Source organism: Eutrigla gurnardus (assembly GCF_963514095.1).
Source record: "Eutrigla gurnardus genome assembly, chromosome: 16".
Classification (NCBI taxonomy): Eukaryota; Metazoa; Chordata; class Actinopteri; order Perciformes; family Triglidae; genus Eutrigla; species Eutrigla gurnardus.
This window is the reverse complement of record NC_139927.1, coordinates 14,736,592-14,759,156: the sequence shown is the minus strand read 5'-3', so window position 1 is coordinate 14,759,156 and position 22,565 is coordinate 14,736,592. Positions and strand designations below refer to the sequence as shown.

The following is a 22,565-nucleotide window of genomic DNA, read 5'->3' as shown; positions in this document are numbered from 1 at the left end:
TCGTGCGATTCTCAGAGCAGAGCTTATTTCAATGAAAGGTGTCAACTTTACCGAATAGGACTTGGCTTCTTTTCATGGAATATTTGCAGCAAGGAGCACCATAGTGGGAGGTTTTGTGAACTAATTCTTAAAAGTAGATTTTTTATTCATTGTGAATGTGAATCATGGATGACTGCTGAATATAAAAGGGGGAGCTGAACTATTCAGTAGAGGTCTTCCCTCAGCAGCTTCATAAGATTTCTCATATTAAATCCAGACAATTTATGAGGCAAAATAATGAAGTATTTCTAATTTATTAAACTGCAAAAAGGAGAGTGCTTTCTTCCATAGAGAGTCTGGATAAAACATTACATTGCTCTCATTGCTTTGTGCTCTTGTTTCCTTACATAAAACTTGCTTTTGAATGCCTCACCCATAGATATGTACATCATTTGGAAAGTAATTTTAATTGTAGGTTATTTTAAATCACTATAATAAGCAGTAAAATAAGATTGTTTTATGTACGAGTGTAGACGGCATTCAGGGATAACCTATTCTTAGAAAAAAAGAGTCATCTGTGTGTTATTAACTGAGATTGCACCATTGCAAACAATCTCTAAAATAGAGATTGGTAGTATAATCTTAGCAGTCACCTTTTGAATGAGCTCAGCTTCACTTTTTGCAGCCCCTATTTGATCTATCAGTATATTACTCATTAAAGAGCAGCTCCTCATTAAAAACACACCTGAGGACTGCAAGCCTCTCACGCAAGCAAGGCAGCGGATTCACCAGAAACAAGTTAAACATCGTCTGACAGAATCCTCAAACACTCAAGCAAGGAACCGTGGTTCTTATGTGTGCTGTGTAAGGCCACATGTGCAGGATGTGGCAATCACACGCGCAAAAAAACTGAGTGAGATAACTACAATCCCTTCTGGATCCAGCTAATGTTTTCGTGTTTGACAGGGTGTTCTGTCTGTAAAATATACTGCGGTGCTGATGCTTCGTCTCACCTTGAGGAAGACCTGCAGCTCCTGGGACTGTGTATGCTGCAGGATGTCTGGCTGCAGATGTTTGAATAAGGCCACGCACATGTACACCTGGTAGTCGGGACCCATCAGCACGCAGGTGGAAACGTAGTGGCAGATTTCCGTCCAGTCCAGATAGTTCCAGAAACACTGCGTCAACCAATGGAGGCACATCTGTTGGAAGAAAAGGAAAAAGAAGTTGTGATCTCCATGATTGTAATGTTATCTTAATATGGTTGAATCTCATACTGAGAATTAACCTGTCACAATATTACGAATTCATCAGTGACCAAATGTATGTTTAATAAATGTGAAGAAGACCCCAATTATTCTGTTAAAGGATGGTCTACTTGAAGCTTCTGACAATTAATGAATCGTGCTTCCGACAATTATTCTTCTCCCTGTAATAAATCAAACATGTCAAGTAGAAAATGTCTCTCGCCCAGTCTCATCAATCTTCATACGTCTCTGGAATATTCTATTAAAAGGAGAAAAATATATTTTCAAAAGAATTACAAATTACTGTCAGTGTTTGCCCTCTCACATTTCTATCTAAGCTTTCTCTCAACGTATTCAGGTTTATGAACTCACAGTTTATTTTACTTGTGAACAGAACGATTCCATTCAAATAAACAGAGACGTAGATTAACGCAGACATTTATGGGTGTTGCGACGCCATTTAAACCAATAAACGTGGCTGAAGTCACCGGAGAGCTATGTCTGAGCTTGGAGGGCCACAATGGCAGAAGCGTTCGCATATTGATCAAGAGATTGGAAAACCCCCGTGTCCTCGGAGTTTTGCCAGCAGGCTACAGGGCTGAAAGCTCACAAATGAAAGATGGAGATTGATTTGTAGAGGCAATGAGCAAAGCTCAGCAGAATTTTAAAACGTGTCTTCTGTATTTCACAAGCAGCCATGAGAGTTACTGTCAGCCAAATCAGAGGTGATGGTGGGGCTCTGCATAAAAGTCTTGCTGTGGCATTTTAAAACAGATATCATTTCTCCAGTGGCAATTACAAAAAGGAAAATAAATGAGATACAATAATCTATTGTATTGAATGTGATGCTTGTTAAGCCTCCTGTGTGTTAGGAGGTGTGCGTTCACAAAATGCAATCATTAGCATAATCAACAGAGTTAAAATGTACATAAGACAACTTGTTCCACTTTGTTTGTGGGAACAGTTCCTTCACAAATCTGGGAACAAAGAGGATAAATCATTTCACACCCCAGAGCTTCAAATCAAAAGCATAAAAAGTCAGTAGTAGTAGAAAATATTAATAGTAGAGCTACTAATGACATCAACAAATACATAATTGAGATTATGGAACACACTTCGTTCTGTTCTGATCCATATGTCTAGAGTCTACCTCCCTCGCTGACTCAGCTTTTGTGAATTAATCTTTCTGGGAACTTGTTCACGTCGGGTGAAAGATGATAACTCACAGCAGTTTTGAATATTGGGATGGGATTAGGAGACATGGGGCTGCAAGCTAATGTGCAGTGTATATTTCTCCTGCTGATGACTAAGTTGAGATCTGTGAAATCAACGCTGTGGCTCGACAATGGTTTCCCTCCTGTGCTCAGTGAAAATAACACACAGTACGGCAATATTCGATCATAAAGGTCGACAGATCTAAAGTACTTTAGATGCTCTTGTTCGGCACGTAATCACAGTGTGATCAAACAATCCATCGATCTGGATCAATATATACCAATGTAAAGACCCAATAGCATCAATACAAATTGAAAACATTGATATGTCCTAATATTACGTTTAAGTTCCCACGTCGTGCTAGCCAGACTAAAGGGGTTAGCCCCGACGTTAGCCACAACTACAGCTCAGTCTCACTTAAGGTGGGCTGACCTTTAAGGTGGACCAATCATTCTCAATTTAGTGACAAACCTCTCACTAGCTTTGACCAGCAACCAGACCTCCAACAACAGGAGCTATAGTTTCATTATTTTCATTGAAAATATTGTTTTTCATTAAGATGTCTCGACGAGCTCAGTAATAATATTGTCACATCACATTGTAGAAGATTTTTGTGAGTTGATAGAATCTTGATTGTGTTCACTGAGCTTATGATATTATCTCCTATCGATCACAAATAATCAATATAATATCCTTTCATGAGGAAACCTGTGTTTTACGTCCCTGGCAATGAATAATGTTATCCACGTTAGTCAGAGCGATTACCGATAGCCGATGCCTTTACCAAAGAGCATATTTGACTTGTATAATTACATATTTAACTTATTATTTCTAATTATGATTAGTAGTAGTATTCTAACGTATTTAGGCTAAATTGAATATGCCTCGCATATAAGTGCAACTCGCGCAAGACAAACACTGTACAAATAACTAATAAATGGAGCCGTTGGAATATTCAGAGATTCATTTATACCATTAACATTCAAAACACTATTATTAGTGGTGGAAAGACATGAACACACCCAGAGCCATGTAATTAGAATGCCTTCTAAAGACAACATGCTGAAAACGTTACATGCAGTAAGTGCTCAGCCTCACAGCAGCATTTGATAAATATTTAAGGATTGGTAGAACCTACTCTCCTTTTTTGAATTCTGCTGTTCATGATAATGATTAGACTAAAACCAGTAGCGTTGACTCAGACAGAGCTCTGTGACAGAGCTTCACATCCAATTTTTCCCAGTTAACAAACGCCACACTGGCGCGTTTTTAACTAATCGTTGTGCCAATAATTAGTCACTGTGTTCGCTAACGACACAAGTCTGCTCAAGCATACAAACAAGCTCCACTTATGCTCCATAAACATATCCGACTATTATCGCCCCCTCCTCAGCTACACTCTAATGAAAACACTCACATCATAATTTGTGTGTTGTAATAAAAAGACGGAACGACTGGATCCATGCTGCGCTTTGTATTTAAACCCTCAGGCAGAAAAACAAGTACACATACAGTACAGTGCTTTCTGAGACTACAAATCCCTTCAAGGTCCTTCTGAGAGCGGCTCTTTTTCTGAGCGCCAAAATGCTTTCCTCTGTTTAGTGTTCCTGTGAGCTAAAACTGAGGGTGCAGTGAGTGTGACTGTATTCTTTACTTTAGTGTTCATTTTCCGTCTGTCACAAAGAGGCTTTCAGAGTTCATCATTCATCTGATCACGTCAGGTTACATCGGCCGATCGTCTGTGTGTGAAACACTAAATGTGCGGTCGAGAGGATTCAATATTATTCTATTCTTTGAGTCCATATCCTTGTATTTGCAAGACAATAAAGCTAATTTGGATTACAGTGGACATACATACAAGCATTCATATTGGAACATATTGATCATGTCTTGATATTGGCTCCATTTTGTGACTACTGACACTATGATGAATTGATTGATGCTTAAAGCTCCGCTGCTGTATTTAACTGTATCAAAAAAATGTCTATTCTATATCGTTGTATGTAAATTGAATATCTTTGTGTTTTTGGGCCGTTGGTCGAACAGAACAATATATTTAAAGATGAGAAACTGTTATTAGAAACTATTTTCAGACATTTTATAGACTAAATGATTCATTGCTAAAATAATCAGCACATTATTTTTTAAATTAAAATGATCATTCAACCCGAAAGAAAAATGAACTAACGGAGTAAAGCCTACACATTCTGTAGCTGTGGCTGCGTCCACACACATTCAAACACAACCTCTACTCTATGAATGTCAGAGGTGTATAATGCTTCATTTCACAACGCGGCTTTGTCAGGCGTTCAAAGCTCAAACTTTTGGAATAGATATTTCCATTCCCGACTGAAGAACAGGTGCCCATTATTGCCTCGAAAAGCAAAGAGACGAGCTGAATGTTAACACTTTCCTCCACCCTGGAGACGGCGGGTTCAGAGCTTTGATGCAAATGCGGCAAGTCTTATAAGCGCCCGCCGCTGCCGTACATTATGTGAGCCTCAACTGTCAGCCGCCGACGGGATCAAACGTAAGAGGATTCAAGGTGAAAAACCTTTCTTCTGTCTCGTTGTTTGTGAGAGAGAAAGTCTGTGTCAAAAGAATTAAGTGCAGAAGAACAAAGATCTAACTTTTCAACTGCTGCCTAAAAAAAAGAGAAGAAGATTCAATGTCAGAACCACATTTTGGTATTTTAAAGTCAGGGAAAGTCAAAAGCAGGATGAAAAAAACAGGTAAGTCATTCACAGGAGATTGAGAGTGTGGCTATAAAGGCTTTAAGCCCCGTTTTGGGTCTCTTACTGACATCATCAAAACAAGCTGTTGACTCCGAGGGAGTTGTTGGTGAAGAAATGTCTACGCAGTATAGTTTGAATTAAGCAAATCTAATAGAAATTCAGTTCCTTTTATTTCCTCCATCAGTGGTCATGGCTGAGACTAAAAGGCTCAGAAATGGAAATTAGAATACAAAAGGCAGAAAAGTTCAAATTAAATATGTTATTTAAACAAATTGTCCGCTGGAAAGAAAGCACAACATTTTTAGTCTGACCTTTCTCTGAGTGTTTCTGTGAATTGACATTATCGCTACAGTTGATTCTGTCTGAATAAAATAATTTGTCAAATTAAGGCAAACTTTCCATGGGAATTACTGGGATTTGTGAGAAATAAAAGGAACAAAATGGAAATGTAGTTAGTTTTGACAATATCATGCGCAGTCATAGGTGTAAAACCTTCTACTACATGTACTTCCTCCATGTCAGACATCATAGTAGTCTCACTTCCCAGGATTCATTTATATTCAATGGGATGCTTGGCCAACGATGAACACGTAGAAGTATGTTACAATTAAATAGGAATACTTTTAACCAAAACATGCCATTTTTTAAAAATGTATTGCTGCAAAATAAATCCACTGTTAAAAACATAGATATTAATATAAATTATTAATAAAACATATTTTTGTATTGAAATAGTGCAACATTTCCTTAACTTAGCTTAGATCGACCTGTTACTTCCCTAAAACAGAAAGAGAAACACAACCTTCATCAACAGAAGATTTAAAAAAAACAACACTAGCATTATACCTTGCTGTTTTCATGAAATTTCATGATTCATTCTATTCTTTTACACATTTGTGTATTATTCTCATAGTTAGCATATCAATTATTGAGTTGTGGCCAAAAGGGTGTTTTGTGAGGTCACAAAGACCTTTGACTAGCAAATTTGAATCTGGACATTTCTGCCAAATTTGAAACGCTCCAGGCATTTTTGGGATTCTTTGTGCACTAGAATGGGGCCGACAGAGAGACATAATGTCTGGCCTCGGCTGTTGACGGCACAGAGGCACAAAAATGTCACATATAACAAACAAGTAAGTGATCCAAACAAAGTACTTCCTTAACTACTGTGTTGAATCATACTATGATCTTGAAATACATCTGTTCATTTCCAAGAAAATGTTCGATGAGAATCAGTTTTATTTGTCGCTTTGTCGCTTTTAATGAGCCGTTTGTGGTCTCCTCTACAGGTCGTACCTGTGACGGGGTGAAACCGGACATCCTGAAGGCGGAGTGGACCAGGGGAACTTCAGCTTTCAGGAGCATCTCCCCGTAGTGAGCGGTACACCAGTAAACCGGAGAGATTCCAGATTCTGCTACCTCCACAGGAAAATGGACCTGTCACGACAAGCACAAGCTTTTTTAAATCACTTTTGTTTCTTAGAATATCTTCAAAGCAGAGCTGTCTCATTTAAAAAAAAAAAAAACAGACGATCATTGCTTTTATTTTGACTAAAAGAAATAGAAATGCTATGTGTTCACGCCTACATTCCCTCCTAAGCTTGCTGCTGCTCCTGCCTCTTAATTATTTGTGCCCTTCTGTTTTCCCTGATATTGACAAAATCGACCACGTCGAGTACTTGGAGACTAACTGCTGTGTAGAGAAATTCACCGGCCGCACACGGCGATCACGCAACAGCCGTTCAGACGAGTCCAACTGAGCTGTATCGACTTTCTCGGGAGACAACAAGATGACAAAGGTTGGTGTAATGATAAAGGTTCTCCCCTGCAATTTTCAATGATTGAAACTAGACTTCATTTTAGACTTCTTCGGTTAACTTTCCATTCCGTTCACTCTTTTATGTCTCCTCTCTCCCCTCGTTTATCTCTTTCAGTTGTCTTTTCTCTAGAACTACTGCCCTTCTTTTTTCAGATGAGTGAAAAAACAAACGTGCTGTTTGTTTTTTCACCTCGTTGAAAAATGAGTCAAACTGAAAAATCATCATGTCAAAATGTTGTTAGGATTAATCATCATTATTCTTTGCTGGGATTGTTGACATGTTTTGTATGAAACGGGTGGGAAAAAGCTGCTTGAAAACACTTTATAGCCTGCATTTACATTTACTGACTACTTTTCCCTTTTTCAAAGCAATCTCAAAGTGTCTCCTAAGCAGCGGCACCATGACTGAACTCGTCACAAACCAAGACAGGAACAAGACATTAAAGCTGAAGAAAGGACTGCTATCTAAGGCTTCTAACGTGCTAACTTCAAATATATTGTACTTATGAATACGCGGTACTGTACTGTGGTACTGTAGTTGTGTGTGGACATTGTTGGACTCACAGAGGCATGTGTCCTTGCTGGCCAGATGAATGCAGAGGTGAGCAGAGAGGACAGGTTGAGGAGCAGACCTAGAGACCGGTCCACGTCTCCAGCCATGATGAGGAACACGGTGGAGGCCAGCCAGTCGTAGCCTGGGTAACCGTCCTGCTGCGTGGCTGGAGGGGCGGAGTTAAAGAGCCAAAGGAATGGTGGGAAATATTCAGCAATGCTAAACAAACACAGCTCCTTAGATAAAAAAAAATAATAATAATAAAACAAAATGACTAATGTGACTTGACATATTTTGTCAAGTGTTAAATTAATTTAAATAATTAGTTACACAAATATTATCAAAGCTGAAATTAATTGATTTGGTTTATATTAAAAAAAAAAGGTAGAGATCTGGTCACAGGAAACCGAATCCTTATGTTGCGTTAAATAAGCTAACACTACCTTAATGTCAACTGACACCATAGAGGGAATAATTCAATTCAATGAACCGTGAAACATCCGCCCATTATCTAACAACAGAACAGCAGCCTCCTACAAACACAACCGCAAAGATCCAGTTCTCTACTGGCGGTATTCGTTTGTGAATTTATGATTTTTGTGATTTTTGGTTTATGAGGAGTCAAGTGTGAATCCTGAGAGAGATTCAGCCATTATAAATAATTCACTACAAGGTCTCCCAGGTAGCACCTCTGCATTGTGAACACCACATTACACCGGCAATAGGAAGAATACAAACTAACGCGATTCGAACCACCAGGGTCAAAACACACTCAAAACACTTAACTTCGAGCTTTCTCAAGTGGTTTACTCTTTATGCTGGGTTTCATTCGGGCATTTTAAGAATTAAATCAGACATTCCAGCAAGCAAATAGACACCCCGATGTGAAGGTAAGTCTTGTTGCAGCAGGGCTATCCACACATCCTGCATTCCATGTCTTTTCTGCTGATTTACTGACCTTGATTCATGTAAACCTCTAAGTTTTGTTTAGGTGGAATGCACACAGAAAGAAGAATATGTGAAATATGCTTTACAAACTCAGATTCAGGTTATGAACACTGACATTGCAACAGAATGAATTGGTCGGTTAATACCACTTCACGCTCTTTGAAACTGACTGGCAGACAAGTTTCATCTATTTGTAGAACGCTCATTTTGAAGAATTATAAATAAAACAAAGCCTGGAAAAAGAAACACAACAAAAAGACATTTGTGATCTACCTTCACTCAAACTAAAGAAAAAGTGACTTAATTAAACAACTTCTCCTCCTCTCTGAAATCAGTGCTTTATTTTGCATTTCCTGACTTCAAATATGAGACGACACTAATAAATTCATTCTGCATGTTGCTGAATTACCGTGTAATCGCTCAGCATGAAAGATAATCACTTCGTCATATTAGCTGAAATGTCAGCGTGGTCTCAGAGTTACAAGGAAAATGTCAGTCTGCTTTATATTTGTGAAGACTCTTTATCTCAACTCTTTTCGTGTTCAATTTTCCAACACACAAAAGGAAACTTTCTGAAGGAGAGAGGAGACCTATCAGCTGCTGTTTGGGACAAAGGGAAGCTGAAACTTTCACCGAAGCACAGATGGAGTCAGATAATTATTTGAATTGATTTGGGATGGTTTATCTGATGATCTTTATCTTTTTTTTGTTTTTACAAAAAGAGAGTACACTTTTAAACTATGGACTTGACGAGGCCATGGAAATCTTCTTGAACATTTTTCAACACAAATCTCAAATTGCTGTATTTGAACAAAATGAGTAGCCCAATAGGAGTAAATACCTTACCAGTCACAGTCTACCTCCTCTTCATGAGTCTAGACGTAGAGTCTATAAAGGATACTGAGTTCTGAAGCCGTTTTAATTCTCTGTGTGGACAAGACGACCTTTACATGCTTCATTAGCAGCATCAGGTCCTTCACGGCATCTTCTGTCACCAGCTTTAGGTAGCTGCCGTACCTGTAGAGGAAAGACAAACCAGAAACGGGGTTCATCTCACATGTATGTATTAAGATGCAGTGTTTGTCTGCACCACAGATTAAGTGACTGTTTGGTATTCAACCACAGCAAACGGTAATCACGGCCTATTTTGGAAAGTAATTCCTTTGATCACAAATTCAGCTGTGTACTATTAAACTACATCACTCCTCTTCTTCCTATTACAACCAAAATCCTGTGTTGAGTGTTGGATTTTTTTCAACAAAATCCCACAATTCCCTTTGGCCTCAAGCAAAAATACAAAAAGTACTAATCCAAATTAAATTCAACAAGTCCAATGTGGTCAGATTGAACTCTGCATGTCTGGCACTTCTACCTCAAAGATGAAATATAAATGTATGTCTCGCAGTGACGGAGTGCTCTGAGGGAAATGCTAACACACCGTGGTTTTGTTGATACAGAAAAATGTTTCTGCTCTACAACGTTTCACCCTGAAAGCTCCTTAGAGGGGAGGTGCCGAGCAAAGAGTCTCTATGTCCACTGTGTAATAGCGGCGGGGTGTCATTAGGGACAGGATGGAAGTCATAGAGCCTACTTATGGGAAAACAAAGAACTGACAAGTAGCATGGACAGCAGGAGATGCAGAAGGGAATACTGTTATACCTCTGTACACCGTAGCGTGTATTTCTGATGTTAAGAAATCAATCAAATGTGAACAGGTACTGGGCTGGGAAACAGATAACAACCCTTGTTGTTGTACTCCATTTCACTGTCGGGAGAAAGTGTTTGTTATTTCCCATTTCTTCAGTGTTGACCTTCTTCCATTTCATCATTGATGCACATTTGCAACTCCAGAAAGAATATATTTTCCTCTGCGACTAAAGGACTGAAACACAAACCTGGGGCACAAAAAACACCTCAACTAGTATTTATGAAAACATATATATTAAGAATATGCTGACAAGTGCTTTTATGGTTTGTGACCTACCACCAGTGATGGGAATAACGGCGTTGAAATAAACGGCGTTACTAACGCCGTTACTTTTTTCAGTAACGAGTAATCTAACTAATTACTTTGACTGTCACTATAACGCCGTTATCATTGCCGACACCCCGTTACTGCACGTTACTCAAGTCGCACAATGAACTTTTTTTTAACTTCATGATAGGACTCGTGCGCGTGTTGTCATGAGAGAAGGGAGGATGAGATAACCTCTCAGCAATTATTGGCTGATGTATAGTAAGATTACGTCTTCAGGTCGTGCCTGGTCTCGGCAGCCTGTTGTCCGTGGAGAAACGTGCAAACTTGCCGCGAGCTGAAGCCGGAGTTTGGGCTGCTGCCCCGGTGTCCCGCCGTTCTGGTGTTGGACGGGAATCCGGTATAGCTGTGGAGCGCGGATGGTAAAGACGGTGGTGATGATGATGATGATGAACGGCGCAGCGGCTCGAGGCACCGGGGTCATTATGTCTACTGCTGTGCGCTCTGACCCTGTTTTGTGATATATGACAGACACAGCGTCTCCCACTGTATAATTTCTCCTCAAGTTTTAATTATTCCCGCATGCGAGGTGCGGAGAATGCGATCTCAATTATTATACACAAGACAACACGCTACGCGACTATAGGAGTAGACTACAAGACTACAGTTTGCCATCTCATTACAAGAAAAATCCAAATTCTTTGACATAAAGCAACTTTTTTTTTTACAGTAACGCAAATAGTTACTTTCCCTGGTAACTAGTTACTTTTATTATAAAGTAATTCAGTTACTAACTCAGTTACTTTTTGGAACAAGTAGTGAGTAACTATAACTAATTACTTTTTTAAAGTAACGTTCCCAACACTGCCTACCACAGATATATTTCTAATAATAATCTGCGTGGAGACGAGGTTATGATGGATAGGTGGGTCAAATCGAGACAGTGACCCACGGGAGATCGGCCTTCGTGCTCCATGTCAAACCAAAAGTCAACATTGATTTAGTTTCATGTGTTTCTGTAAGTTAATTATAACGTGACAAACCAGATCATGAAAAACCAAATCATGACTACTAAACATATATCTCTAGAAACAGATTTTTTGGTATCGGCAGCGTTTAGTCCCAGTAGTATTGACCGATAACGTCTTGCACTCAAGCAGGCTTTGGTTGAACAGTCCATATGGAAAGCATCATATGTTTCTAATTAGAGAGTAAACAACTAGCAGTGCACAGAAAAGGAATCGGGGGAAAAACAATCCCCTTCTAACATAATTGAGAATGCAGTTTGGTTGTACGGGGAATATCATTTTGTAGGAGATAGGGTTGGCTATGGAAATGGAAAACTAGGACGGGAGACATAATAATATATCATATGATGGGGAGTAGGCTCTGATGTCAGAGTGAAATTGCTTGCGGTAAGTTCATGATTGAAGTGAACCATAGTGGAAGCGTTAAAGGTGGTTTCAATATAGGTTAACGTCGCAGCGTTGCTGTGGCTCTGTCACGAATGCATCTGTAGCCTCAGGAAACCCAAATTAACAACCCAACCGAGTGGAAAGGAGGACAGGGTTACCGAATTTCGGGAAAGGTTTTCAAATGACTAGCAGCACATGGTTGGTCACAACAGAGAAGAATAAAGTGGAGTGAAATGTCTTTTTTACCCAGCATCGAACTAGAGTAAATGCAGCTTTCTTGAGCTGAATTCAAGTGTTTCAAGGTGTATGTTTAAAGTGCATTACTGAGATGAAGCCTGCTGTTCAGTGAGTGTTTGTACACAACAGGATTCTCTTCTCTTTTTTTCGTCTCCCAGGTTGCTGCTGATAGGAGACGGTCTTATTAAATGCTCATCATGCTACAGAAAAACACTTTCCTGTACATACCTGATGCAGGTGTTGATTCCCAGCTCCTCCACGGACGATAATGCAGCACTCGTCACACTCTTCTCCTCTGCTGCAACACAAGGCGATTTTAAAGGAGAGGTGGTTATTACCAGGCAAGACGATGCACAGAGGAGGGCGATGTGGCTGGAGGTGATGGAAGGAAATACACTCCCTAGACATCGCTAACTGGCCACACTACGGCCGCGGAGAATGGGGGAAAAAACACGAGAATATAACACTGCTTCTTTCAAGGCATTACAGATGTGATGTTGTGCCTGGGTAATTTCAGAGTTGACAGTTTTACGGCAGTTGTTTGACATTTTATTGTGATGTTTGCGAGGCAGCGTGGCATCAAGGTGACTTGGGTAATTTCACTAAGAGTCAGCCACGGGTAATTTCACAGCAGCATTTTGATGGTTTAGACCAGTGGAGTCATCACTCCTGATTTTAGGAGCGTGGTGGAGTTTTTGTATGACATTTTGGGCCCTGTGAGAAAGCGCTTTATCTCAGGACTTTATCTTTATCTGTGGGGCTAGATACTATAGCAGCTGAAAATACTGCAGCAAAGGCAGCTTTAGATCCACATGCCACAGATTTGTACAGATTGCAGAGATATCAGTCTCACCAGCTGCTCTCGTGGGCTCTTACTTAGCACCAATAAGTGAGCGGAATCATAAAAATATATTAGATTCTGGAGTTACAGTTGTAATAGTGTAGAGAGAGCAATGAATGAAGCAATAACTGCGGGAGGACTGAAATGTTGTTTTTCAAGATGTTTCCACTGCATCCTGGTTTTTGGGGAGAAGGAATATTATTACATTTTTGCTAATGGATCCCCTGTTTAAGACAGTTTGTGGTAGGATGATGAGAAGATTTTGATAATTAATAGAGAAAGTATTATCCAGACAGCATAAGTGGCAGGGAACACTTTGAATCTAATTTACAGCCTAATGGTGCAGAAATAGGAAAGAAAAATTATAATACGGCTGCTGTAATCTACATATCGAAGTGATAATTGTAACCGCCGACAAAAAAATCAGGCCTGGATGAATCACAGGCCATCAAGTCTTGTATTAATTGATAGAAAATAGCTTGTGATGCGGGCATGACGACAACGCTGTATTTTCTCCCTCACCCATCTCTCCACACATATTAACATCACTAAAAACCTCTTGCTGATGGTAATTACTGTCTAATGGAGATGAATGCTCTCTTGTTGTATTTATTCTCTCCCTCCCCATCCCTCTCCTTTCCTGTCTCTCCAGAATTGTGCCACCAGTCTATTTTACAGTTTGTCATTACTATAATCACAACCGTTTTGTTACGAAGAGTAACTGTTGAAAGATGGAACCTGAAATGTATGTAACAATTTGAAAAGAGCGAACAACATCGACAAGGAGACGAGTGTGTGCAGTCGTAAGGATGGGAAAAGGCTGAGAAAATGTTAGTCCTAGTCACTTACGTCTCCCTGCATGTAATATGAAGGTACAGTTTTTTTATAGTAAACGATATTTAAAATGTCCTGCATGAACATTATTATATAAATGCCAACTTTTGCTGCCTTTGAGAATAGGGTAAAATTATACATTACTATAACAAACTACAATAAATTTCTCTATGACATAAAACAAATTGGGACTACCTGTACAACAATCCTTGCATATTGATCTATTGGGGCGGCAATTCTAGTTCCCATTACAACTTGTGAAGGAGAACATTATGGTTCCTTGTATACAGTCCTGGCAATAAATCTCAATTGAAATGACTTATTTTTTTTTTCCTGGTATTTTTTGCTCTGCAGCTGGCAAAATAAAGAGAAGACGGTTTAATGAAATGCAGAATGCGGTAAGGATAAATCTATTTAAATGAGGATTCGTATGAGAACACGCAGATCTCTGTCTGAGCTATTAAGATGTAACAGTCATATGAAAAGGGCGCTCCCTCTTTGTTCCCAGCCACCCGATTTCAACAGGCGGCTAAAATAAATGAGATTGCTTGACAGCTGCCTTCAGGAGTCAGACCATGAAGGGTGAAGAGATACAACTCAGAACAGTGAACTGACAGAGGTTAATACTCGCCAAATGAGTCTGCTCTCTCCATACAATGGAAGCACTCAAGTAGGGCAGAGTGGCTGAGACTGTAGTCAACGTCAATCAAGCACTAAGAGGGGCCCCGCTACCAACCGTTACCCCGGCTACGCACACACACTAGTACACACGTGTGACTGGCGGATTGCAGAATTCAACAAGAGCTGTGGCAGCCTTTAGGAGTCAGACCTCTCTTCAGAGGCTATCAGGTGAGAGGAGTATTAGAGGGGGGAAATGGAATAGCATGAAATAGAGTGTACACCAGAGGACCTTCATTTTGAAGCAATGAAGAGGCCAATATGACAATTTCGTAAACGATTGTTGGTGTGATGCCGGAGCAGAGAGTGTAAAACAGTTTCCAGGGTGTCACAGATTTGATACAGTTTCAGTGCAACTGTACTGCTTAAGAAAGACTTTCTGCCAAGTTGTAACATGTCTGACCAAAAACACAGTCGTTAAACAAGCTGCAATGTTTTTTCAGAGTGTTACATTATGGGAAGGACCAGAGAGAGAAATTTTTTCTTTACCGTTCTCTTGATCTGGTCGGTTTGTTTTCTCGTCACGTCTTGTGGCCGAGAAACAACAGTAAAAATGTCAATGAGAGTTTGAGAGAAGAGTGTCAGAAAGAGTCTGTTGTGTTGGAGTACAGACATGTTTTTTTTAATGGCATGGCTTGAAGCTATATTTATAGATTTACATTGATTTGAACAATGTGGACGAGGCCTTGCCCTCTTGTTGTTCAGGATACTTCTCCCTGAGAGAGTCTTGTCTAGACACAATAACAACCAGACCGCAGACCGGATCAAGAGAAAGTAAAGAAAAAGGTTTTATTTCTCTGTAGGCTCCTTCCTATAATGGTGTCAGACATTCACCTAAAACACAAAATTATGGGAAAATCGGGTCCAGGTTGGAAAATACAGACGTGCCCTTCAACACCTTGCGGAACAAGCCAATCATCTCCCAGGATGCAACTGAAACACGTGTGAGATAGACAGTTGAAACCTCCAGGGCACACTAGGATTGGAATATTAAGTGAAGAGAGAACTTGTGTTGCCGTCTTGCTGTTTACACCAAACTAGCTGCCTGCATCTACAAATCCACTGCACTCATTTACATATTTTCAGCATAGCAGATTGGAGAAATAACAGCAGATTCTTTATACCAACAGAAACAATTTAGTTTCAGATTACTTATACCTTATAATGAGCACTCTGGCTTTACATGTTTTCTTCAGTAAGTGCAGTTTAAGTTTATAGTTTAGAATTGTGTCCCTTGTGTGTGCATGATTTCAGGACGTAAATCTTTACTAGACTGGTCAGACAAATTCTTACCAATATTATGTGTAAATTATGGGAGGAACAGGCCATGAAAGGGTTCAAAGTTAATAAAATAGTGTAAATTGAATGTGACGGATTTCTAAAAGTCAAGTATTTGGAAAATGAATCTCGTAGTGGATAAATCAACAACTTTGAAGCGTTTGAGTGAACTTAGATACATAAATCATCAAAACAAACACTCAGAATTAGGATTCTTCATCACTGTGGCCTCAGAGGAGACATGCCTCTGTGCTGATACTAATAAAAGACATCCAGTACACTGTGGGGAAATGTTTGATTCTTCAATGGAAAAGGCTAGCCGACAAGTGTATCACACATTCTACCCCCCCTTTTTAATCACTATTACTCATTACTACTTACCACTTACATTATTAGTTAGTATTGTGGTTCAGGGCTTGGCCTTGGGAGAGGCTGAGTGCCGGCTTGATAGCTTTTATCATCAATCCCCATCAGGCTTCTATCTAATCCTCTCATCAGCCACCAATTCCAAAGTAAAGAATTGTTCTACAGACTACAGGGTGCAGTTTTATAGCCACTATACTGTTAATGATATTTTAGTTTTTCACGCCCACTTTTCCAATTACCAGGGAATCACACTGCTCAACCTCCAGAGTTTATTCCAGGGTGAAGGAAAGGCGGTCACAATCCTGGCAACCTCCTACAGTATATACATTCTATTTATACATCAGTTTTCATTTGTCAGGGGTTGAGTCAGGGAGAAGCAGCTGACCAGATGATTTGCTTATCACAACAGCTTTTTCTTTTCTTGTCACCTTTCCGGTGTAGTCTGTGTTGCTGTAAACATCTTTGCCCTTTTGCTTTATATATATAAATGCATTAAAATTGTACTTGACTCTCTATCTGACCTCTGCACATGGGTTCATCCCCTCCAGTGCTTAAAGCAGGGGCAGTATCATAATTATGATTACTTTACTACTCAATGGCAGATGATTGCACATTAAGGTATCATTTGAGCATATAGAACCATTAATTCAATATGTGATGTTTCTTTATTTCTATTGATGAACAGATCTAAAAATATACAGTACTGCATGTTTTTAAATCTGTGATTATTTAAACTAATATGGCAGGTATTGTGTTAAACTTGTTTAAACACAAAGGACTAATTCAAGTAATTCAAGTGTCAGAAATAATACTGGCAGCTCACTACTTTTTCTTATTAACAACTTGTGAAAATATTTTTTTCAGGTGAAGGGCATGATGTGATGTCTTCTATAACTGTATTTTTGTACAAAATATTTAAAATAAGACTGAGAAACACACAATTAGCACTTCAGATTCTACGGAGCATTACTAATTAGCAGCTTTCCTTTCCAGCTGCCATCAGTCTGATCAAGTTGTTTAGCCCAGCGGCTACCAAACAAGCCAACCTACTGAAATCATTCACACGTTTGATTTGGGAAACATAACACATTTTAACCTGGGGTGAAAACACTGCTCTGAATATTGAGGAATAATTTCTCCCCCCATGTCTGCCAGCCCACAGGGACTGTCCCTGACATCCACAACATTAAGAGTTGTATCAACAAGCCTTCAACTTCTCAACTCATCCACCCCTGGATTGTACAGCTACTCATAAATGCATCAGTCTTTTAAGTCCTTCCCAAGTTGCATTCCTTAGTAACTATAGCCGGTTTCATACCAGAGATTTATTAAATTGTCTTGCAATATTATAACTTAAGAAATAGTTTAGCTAGTAGGAAAGAAATGTGTATATCTGCTGCTTGGAAACCTGTAAACAGGAAGTCATGTCACAAGCTTTTAGGTGCAAAAGATGGATGTAATGACATATCTGATTATATGTTATTTACTCATTCATTCAAATTTTATTGGCATAACATTTTGTAATTTGAGAAATGTTGTATTATTTTTTTAAAGTAACATTTTCAAGATTTACAGCATAGCATTTATCAAGTTCAGATATTTGGATCATGTTCCAGATACTAATATTTTTTTAATTAACTACTCATCAATTACACTTACTCAGTGTAATTATTTAGTAGTTAATCTCTTGGTAAGAACTAGTTTGGGCGGTGCAAACTGCTATAATTCTCATTGTGCCCTGACCCTGTGGAGCTTTTTGCCTATTGACCTCCACCAGAAAGGTCAAAAACACTTCACCACAATTTTACAACTTTTTGTCAGTCAGGTTCAGGAGTTTCTCACAGTGCTCCTTCCACAGCTTGATAATCTCCACAGTGAAGGTCAACAGTTATCTCTCCCCAGCTGAAAGCAGCCTGGCTGAAGCCCTGCATCCCATTCCTATAGATTTATGGATATTCATGTCAATATCCCCCAAGCTGTAGTCCTGATCACACCTCCTGACATCGTCTGCCAATTCAGGAGTACTTGGGATGCAGGAGAACGTTCTTTGAAAGTGGGAGTTGAAGGTCAAGTCATGGTAAGTCAAATATATTTATATAGCCCAAAGTTACACATTTGTCTCAAAGGACTTAAGATACTGTACATTGAAGGCCCTCTTATTGACAATCCCAGTTCACCCTCTGAACATTTGGATTTACCGAGTCAGGCAGTCTAAACAGCATATCCTCAGTGTGACAGTGGTCATACATGACACTAAAATAAGGTGTTGTAGAGATCCTGATCAGATTTCACTGTAAATTATGTACAGGTTGAAACTACAGAAATGATCAATACTCAAAGGTAAATTGCATTACAAACATATACTGCGTTAAAATCTGCTTACAACACTGTATGATATAAGCACTCATAAATATGCTTAGTCTTTGAACAACAAGTGTAACACATTATAAAGCATTTTAAATTTAATTATACGGTCATAATAGTTCATTATTGATTGCTGGTCACTCACTAGACATTTTAGATTTAATGATATTTTTCACTTCACAACTGCAAACAATGATCTTATAGTGACTTATAACTAGCATGTAATGTATATAATGGCAAACGTCAGGAATGTTATTATTTTGATTATAACACCAAACGACCACTCAGAGGGTTATTATATGATATGAATGTAATATAAAAAGATTATAATGTACTACAACAATAGGAATGATAACCCATTAATGATTATGATCCTTGCAAAATATTACTGTGATAGATGAACACACAACATTATAAAATGCTCCATAATGTGACCAATGGTTTATGACTGTTATGAGTGCTCATAAATATGATGAAGCAGTGCTATATATTCCTAACCGTGAAAGTGAGTAACAATAACATCATAGGGATAACTGATTTATGACCCAAGGACCCTTGCTTACTGGTCTGATCCACATGGTACCCTTTATTTTATAAACTCAATGCATTTCTCATCTCCACTGACCTTTGTACAGAGCTGGAGAGAAGAAGCACTCTGTGGAAGAGTTGGATAGATGGGCCACAACCGTCTCCAGAAGGTCAGCCAGCACTGAGGGGGGAAAATCATGTTAGTCCGTCTTCATAAATCATGAGTTCAAAGAAAATTGAATTTACAAATTCAAATACATGAGCTCTTTAACTTCAACTATTTAATCCTGATATACACACCATTACATTAAGCAGCCCAGTTACAGTGTAAATGGTCTGGAAAGAGACATTTCATGTGAACCATGTATGCTTGTTTGATGTAGCAATCACTGAGTCACTGGAATAAAAGAAAGGCCAAAAGAGTAACTAAATAATCAGAAATGAAGCAGTATTGAGTTGCGGATGGATAAGTGTTTGACACAGAAGATCATAGTTCAGTTCCAAAATCGCGTGTACGATAACATCATCACTACCCATCCGCTACCATCTATTTCCCCTGACCGGCACTAAGTTAACCCTGACAACATTGCTTTCAGTGTCATCACGCTGCCGTGCAACGCAACCACCCACAGTCTAATCTAAAATCTAATTGTGAGATTCAGAGGGAAACACCGGGTGGTGAGGCCTCTCGTCGATGTAATACAGATCATACACCAACACAGTTGTACACAGGAGCATACTTCTACATATTTCCACAGACTGATCATACCTTTATTATCTAGCCAGCTGCAACTTAATAGTTGCATTCTGTATTACTTTCATTTGCTGCAGTTATTCATTGTTTGGCAGATGAAAGGAGATATATTGTGTGTGTGTGTGTGTGTGTGTGTGTGTGTGTGTGTGTGTGTGTATATATATATATATATATATATATATATATATATATATATATATATATATATATTTCCAACCGCAGTAGATTTGACTCAACACAACACATTTTCAGGAGCACTTATTTTGTCATATTAATACATATGTGAGTTGATTGGCATTCAAAATGTATTGTTTTCTTCACTGTGGCTCTTGAAAATAATAAATATTTGTGTTCCACAGGAATGGAATACATCATTTAAAATCTCCAAGAATCACTCATTGTCATTTTTTTCTTACAAATAAAAAGGGTTGCATGTGAACATCAGAAAAGCCTGCTGTTTTTGTTTTTTATACATACTCAGTTGCCATTTTGTTTGGTACACCTACTGGAGGTAAAGGTAGGTAAAAAGCCCTGCGATAAACCTGATTTTGACATGATTTTGTCGAAACAGTTTTGGAGGGACGCTGTTCCACTTTATGTTCATTTTGGAGGCTGTAGTTAGCCGGTATATTAGAAATATACAGGAGTTTCTCATGTTTAGTAGAAACTACTTGCTATGAATATCCACGCACACCTTAGGTTTGCCCTTGCATGTACTAAAATGCCAATATGTAAAGTAACAGCACTACCTCTGGTCCATTTGAAGTACTGCATTGAATTATTTCATCTATTTCAATGCATTTTCATGGACATTTTACCACACATGTAACTGCTGCAAATGACCCTCGATGACACTTCTTACTCAGCATTTGCCTTCGGCTCACTTCCAGTCAACCTTTAACATTTAACAAAGCTGAATATATCTCATCTTATCTAGTTCTGTTCTTGAAAGGACTCTTCTCAAGTGGTGCCAGGGGAAGGCAATCTGTCTATAAAAAAATGAATGTGTTGATAGAATGGGCTTATTGCTTTGTATTGCACTTCTCACACAGTCCGTCTTTCTTCTCTGTTAATTAAACCTACACATTAATGCTCTCGTATAAAGTCTTAAGAAAGTGAAATAGGATGTTAGTGACATCATGCAACTTCTTATACAATCAATAAATACTTCTGCTAAAAAAAGCAGCATTTCACAGCATTTCAGACATATTAGCATACACAATCATCACAACGCAACTAACCGACTGAGCACAAGTGAATGCATCTCACTGACATGCTGTTGAGGGAGACCAATTAAGCAATCAATATGCTGACAAGATAGGGAGGTATTGAACATGCAAACAGCTCTAATCATGACCGTTTTGACGGCGAGATAGTACACTTAATCATTTTCCTCTAACAGCTGTGTGGAAGCCCATCAGGACACAAAGGATAATTACATCGTCTTCATACGCGAGTTAGACATACACAACGTTCCTCAAATTACCTAGGAAGTAGGTTCACTTAAATTCTAATAGATTTAAATACTACAATTTCCATCTGTGAACGTTTATGAAAAAGTTGAATGCCGTTTTTTTTTGCAAGGTTATTGGTGTGCCAAATAAAATAGCACTTCTGCAGCAGAGGGAAGCTTAAAAGATAATAAATCTTGATCACGGTCTTCGAGTGAAAAGCCTTTAAATAAGAGCGAATGCTTTCACAGGGGGAGTTCAACAGTGTGCGGATGAAAGGGAGCAATCAACGTACAGTGCATGCATAATGACAACATTTTCAAGACTCCTTCATTTTGAACGTATTTTTGTTCTCCTTGAATCACAGCTATTTACTGCTATGTAAGAAAAGCAGTAGGCGTCATTTCACAGTGGCTGTCAACAGCAATGATGAGGAATTCTTCTTCACATCTGTGTAATGTCAGTGAGGAGGAGGTGGTGTGTGCGTGTGTGTGTGTGTGTGTGTGTGTGTGTGTGTGTGTATGTTGCACCTGCAGCACAATGGAAGACATGTTTGACTGTATCATATGTTGTTATCTTTTTTGGTCTTCTCATCATTATTCCTATATTTATTTACACATTTACACATGTAGCTTTGCAGGTGACGAAAAAAGTGATGTTGCAAAAATAATAATAACTATAAAATGTCATTGTTTCTATGGAAATATATCACTTATATATCTGGCATTTGGTAAAACGTGACACAACTGATGGAATAGCTATTTCAGACCAAGCTATGAATTTATGGATTTCATTTATGGATTTTATTTGGATCCCCATTAGCTGATGCAGAAAACATCAGCTACTCTTCCTGGGGTCCACACACAACATATTACAAGACAAGAATTCAACATACAAGACAACAGATTAAAAACAACAACAAAAAAAGAAAAGAATGGATGACTAAACCATCAGCACACAAAACAAACAACGACAGACAAAACAAACAAAAACAAACAAATATTATCAATATGAACAAGGAGCTTACCCTTTCCAGTTAAGATGTTGGGTTTGGAGGTCATGACTCTGCAGTATTGTCTCCGGCACATCTCCATCCAGCTCTCCTCATCCTTTGAGTCTGTGAATAATGCTGCAAATGTACCGATTTCAGAGTCTGTAAGATAGGAAAATAAAGTGCAGTTGAGCAATCATATTAATGCAACAGTTAATATTGGCAACTGCATCTATGTTCTTCTTACCCTGTGAGTTATGGTGAATCTCTGGGTGTTCCAAAGTGTAGCAGTGAGGTAGAGGGTAGCTAGAAAACATGGGCCAGGGGTAAGGATCTTCCCCCTGGAATGAGCAGATA

At 38.9% G+C, this 22,565-nt stretch overlaps 1 protein-coding gene across 2 annotated transcripts in view; it reads right to left on the bottom strand.

The window, feature by feature from the left end:
* tbc1d32 (TBC1 domain family, member 32) overlaps positions 1-22,565 on the bottom strand; it is a 63,902-nt gene that overhangs the window by 4,464 nt on the left and 36,873 nt on the right. The window contains exons 26-33 of one of the 2 annotated variants that reach the window (XM_084030340.1): positions 22,456-22,549; positions 22,245-22,370; positions 19,110-19,193; positions 12,352-12,421; positions 9,398-9,513; positions 7,560-7,714; positions 6,473-6,613; positions 993-1,181 (exon numbers count right to left, since the gene is read on the bottom strand). In XM_084030340.1, coding sequence (XP_083886466.1) covers positions 993-1,181; positions 6,473-6,613; positions 7,560-7,714; positions 9,398-9,513; positions 12,352-12,421; positions 19,110-19,193; positions 22,245-22,370; positions 22,456-22,549 — 975 coding nt within the window. The remainder of the gene's footprint in view (positions 1-992; positions 1,182-6,472; positions 6,614-7,559; positions 7,715-9,397; positions 9,514-12,351; positions 12,422-19,109; positions 19,194-22,244; positions 22,371-22,455; positions 22,550-22,565) is intronic. The other variant, XM_084030341.1, reaches the window with a different exon arrangement.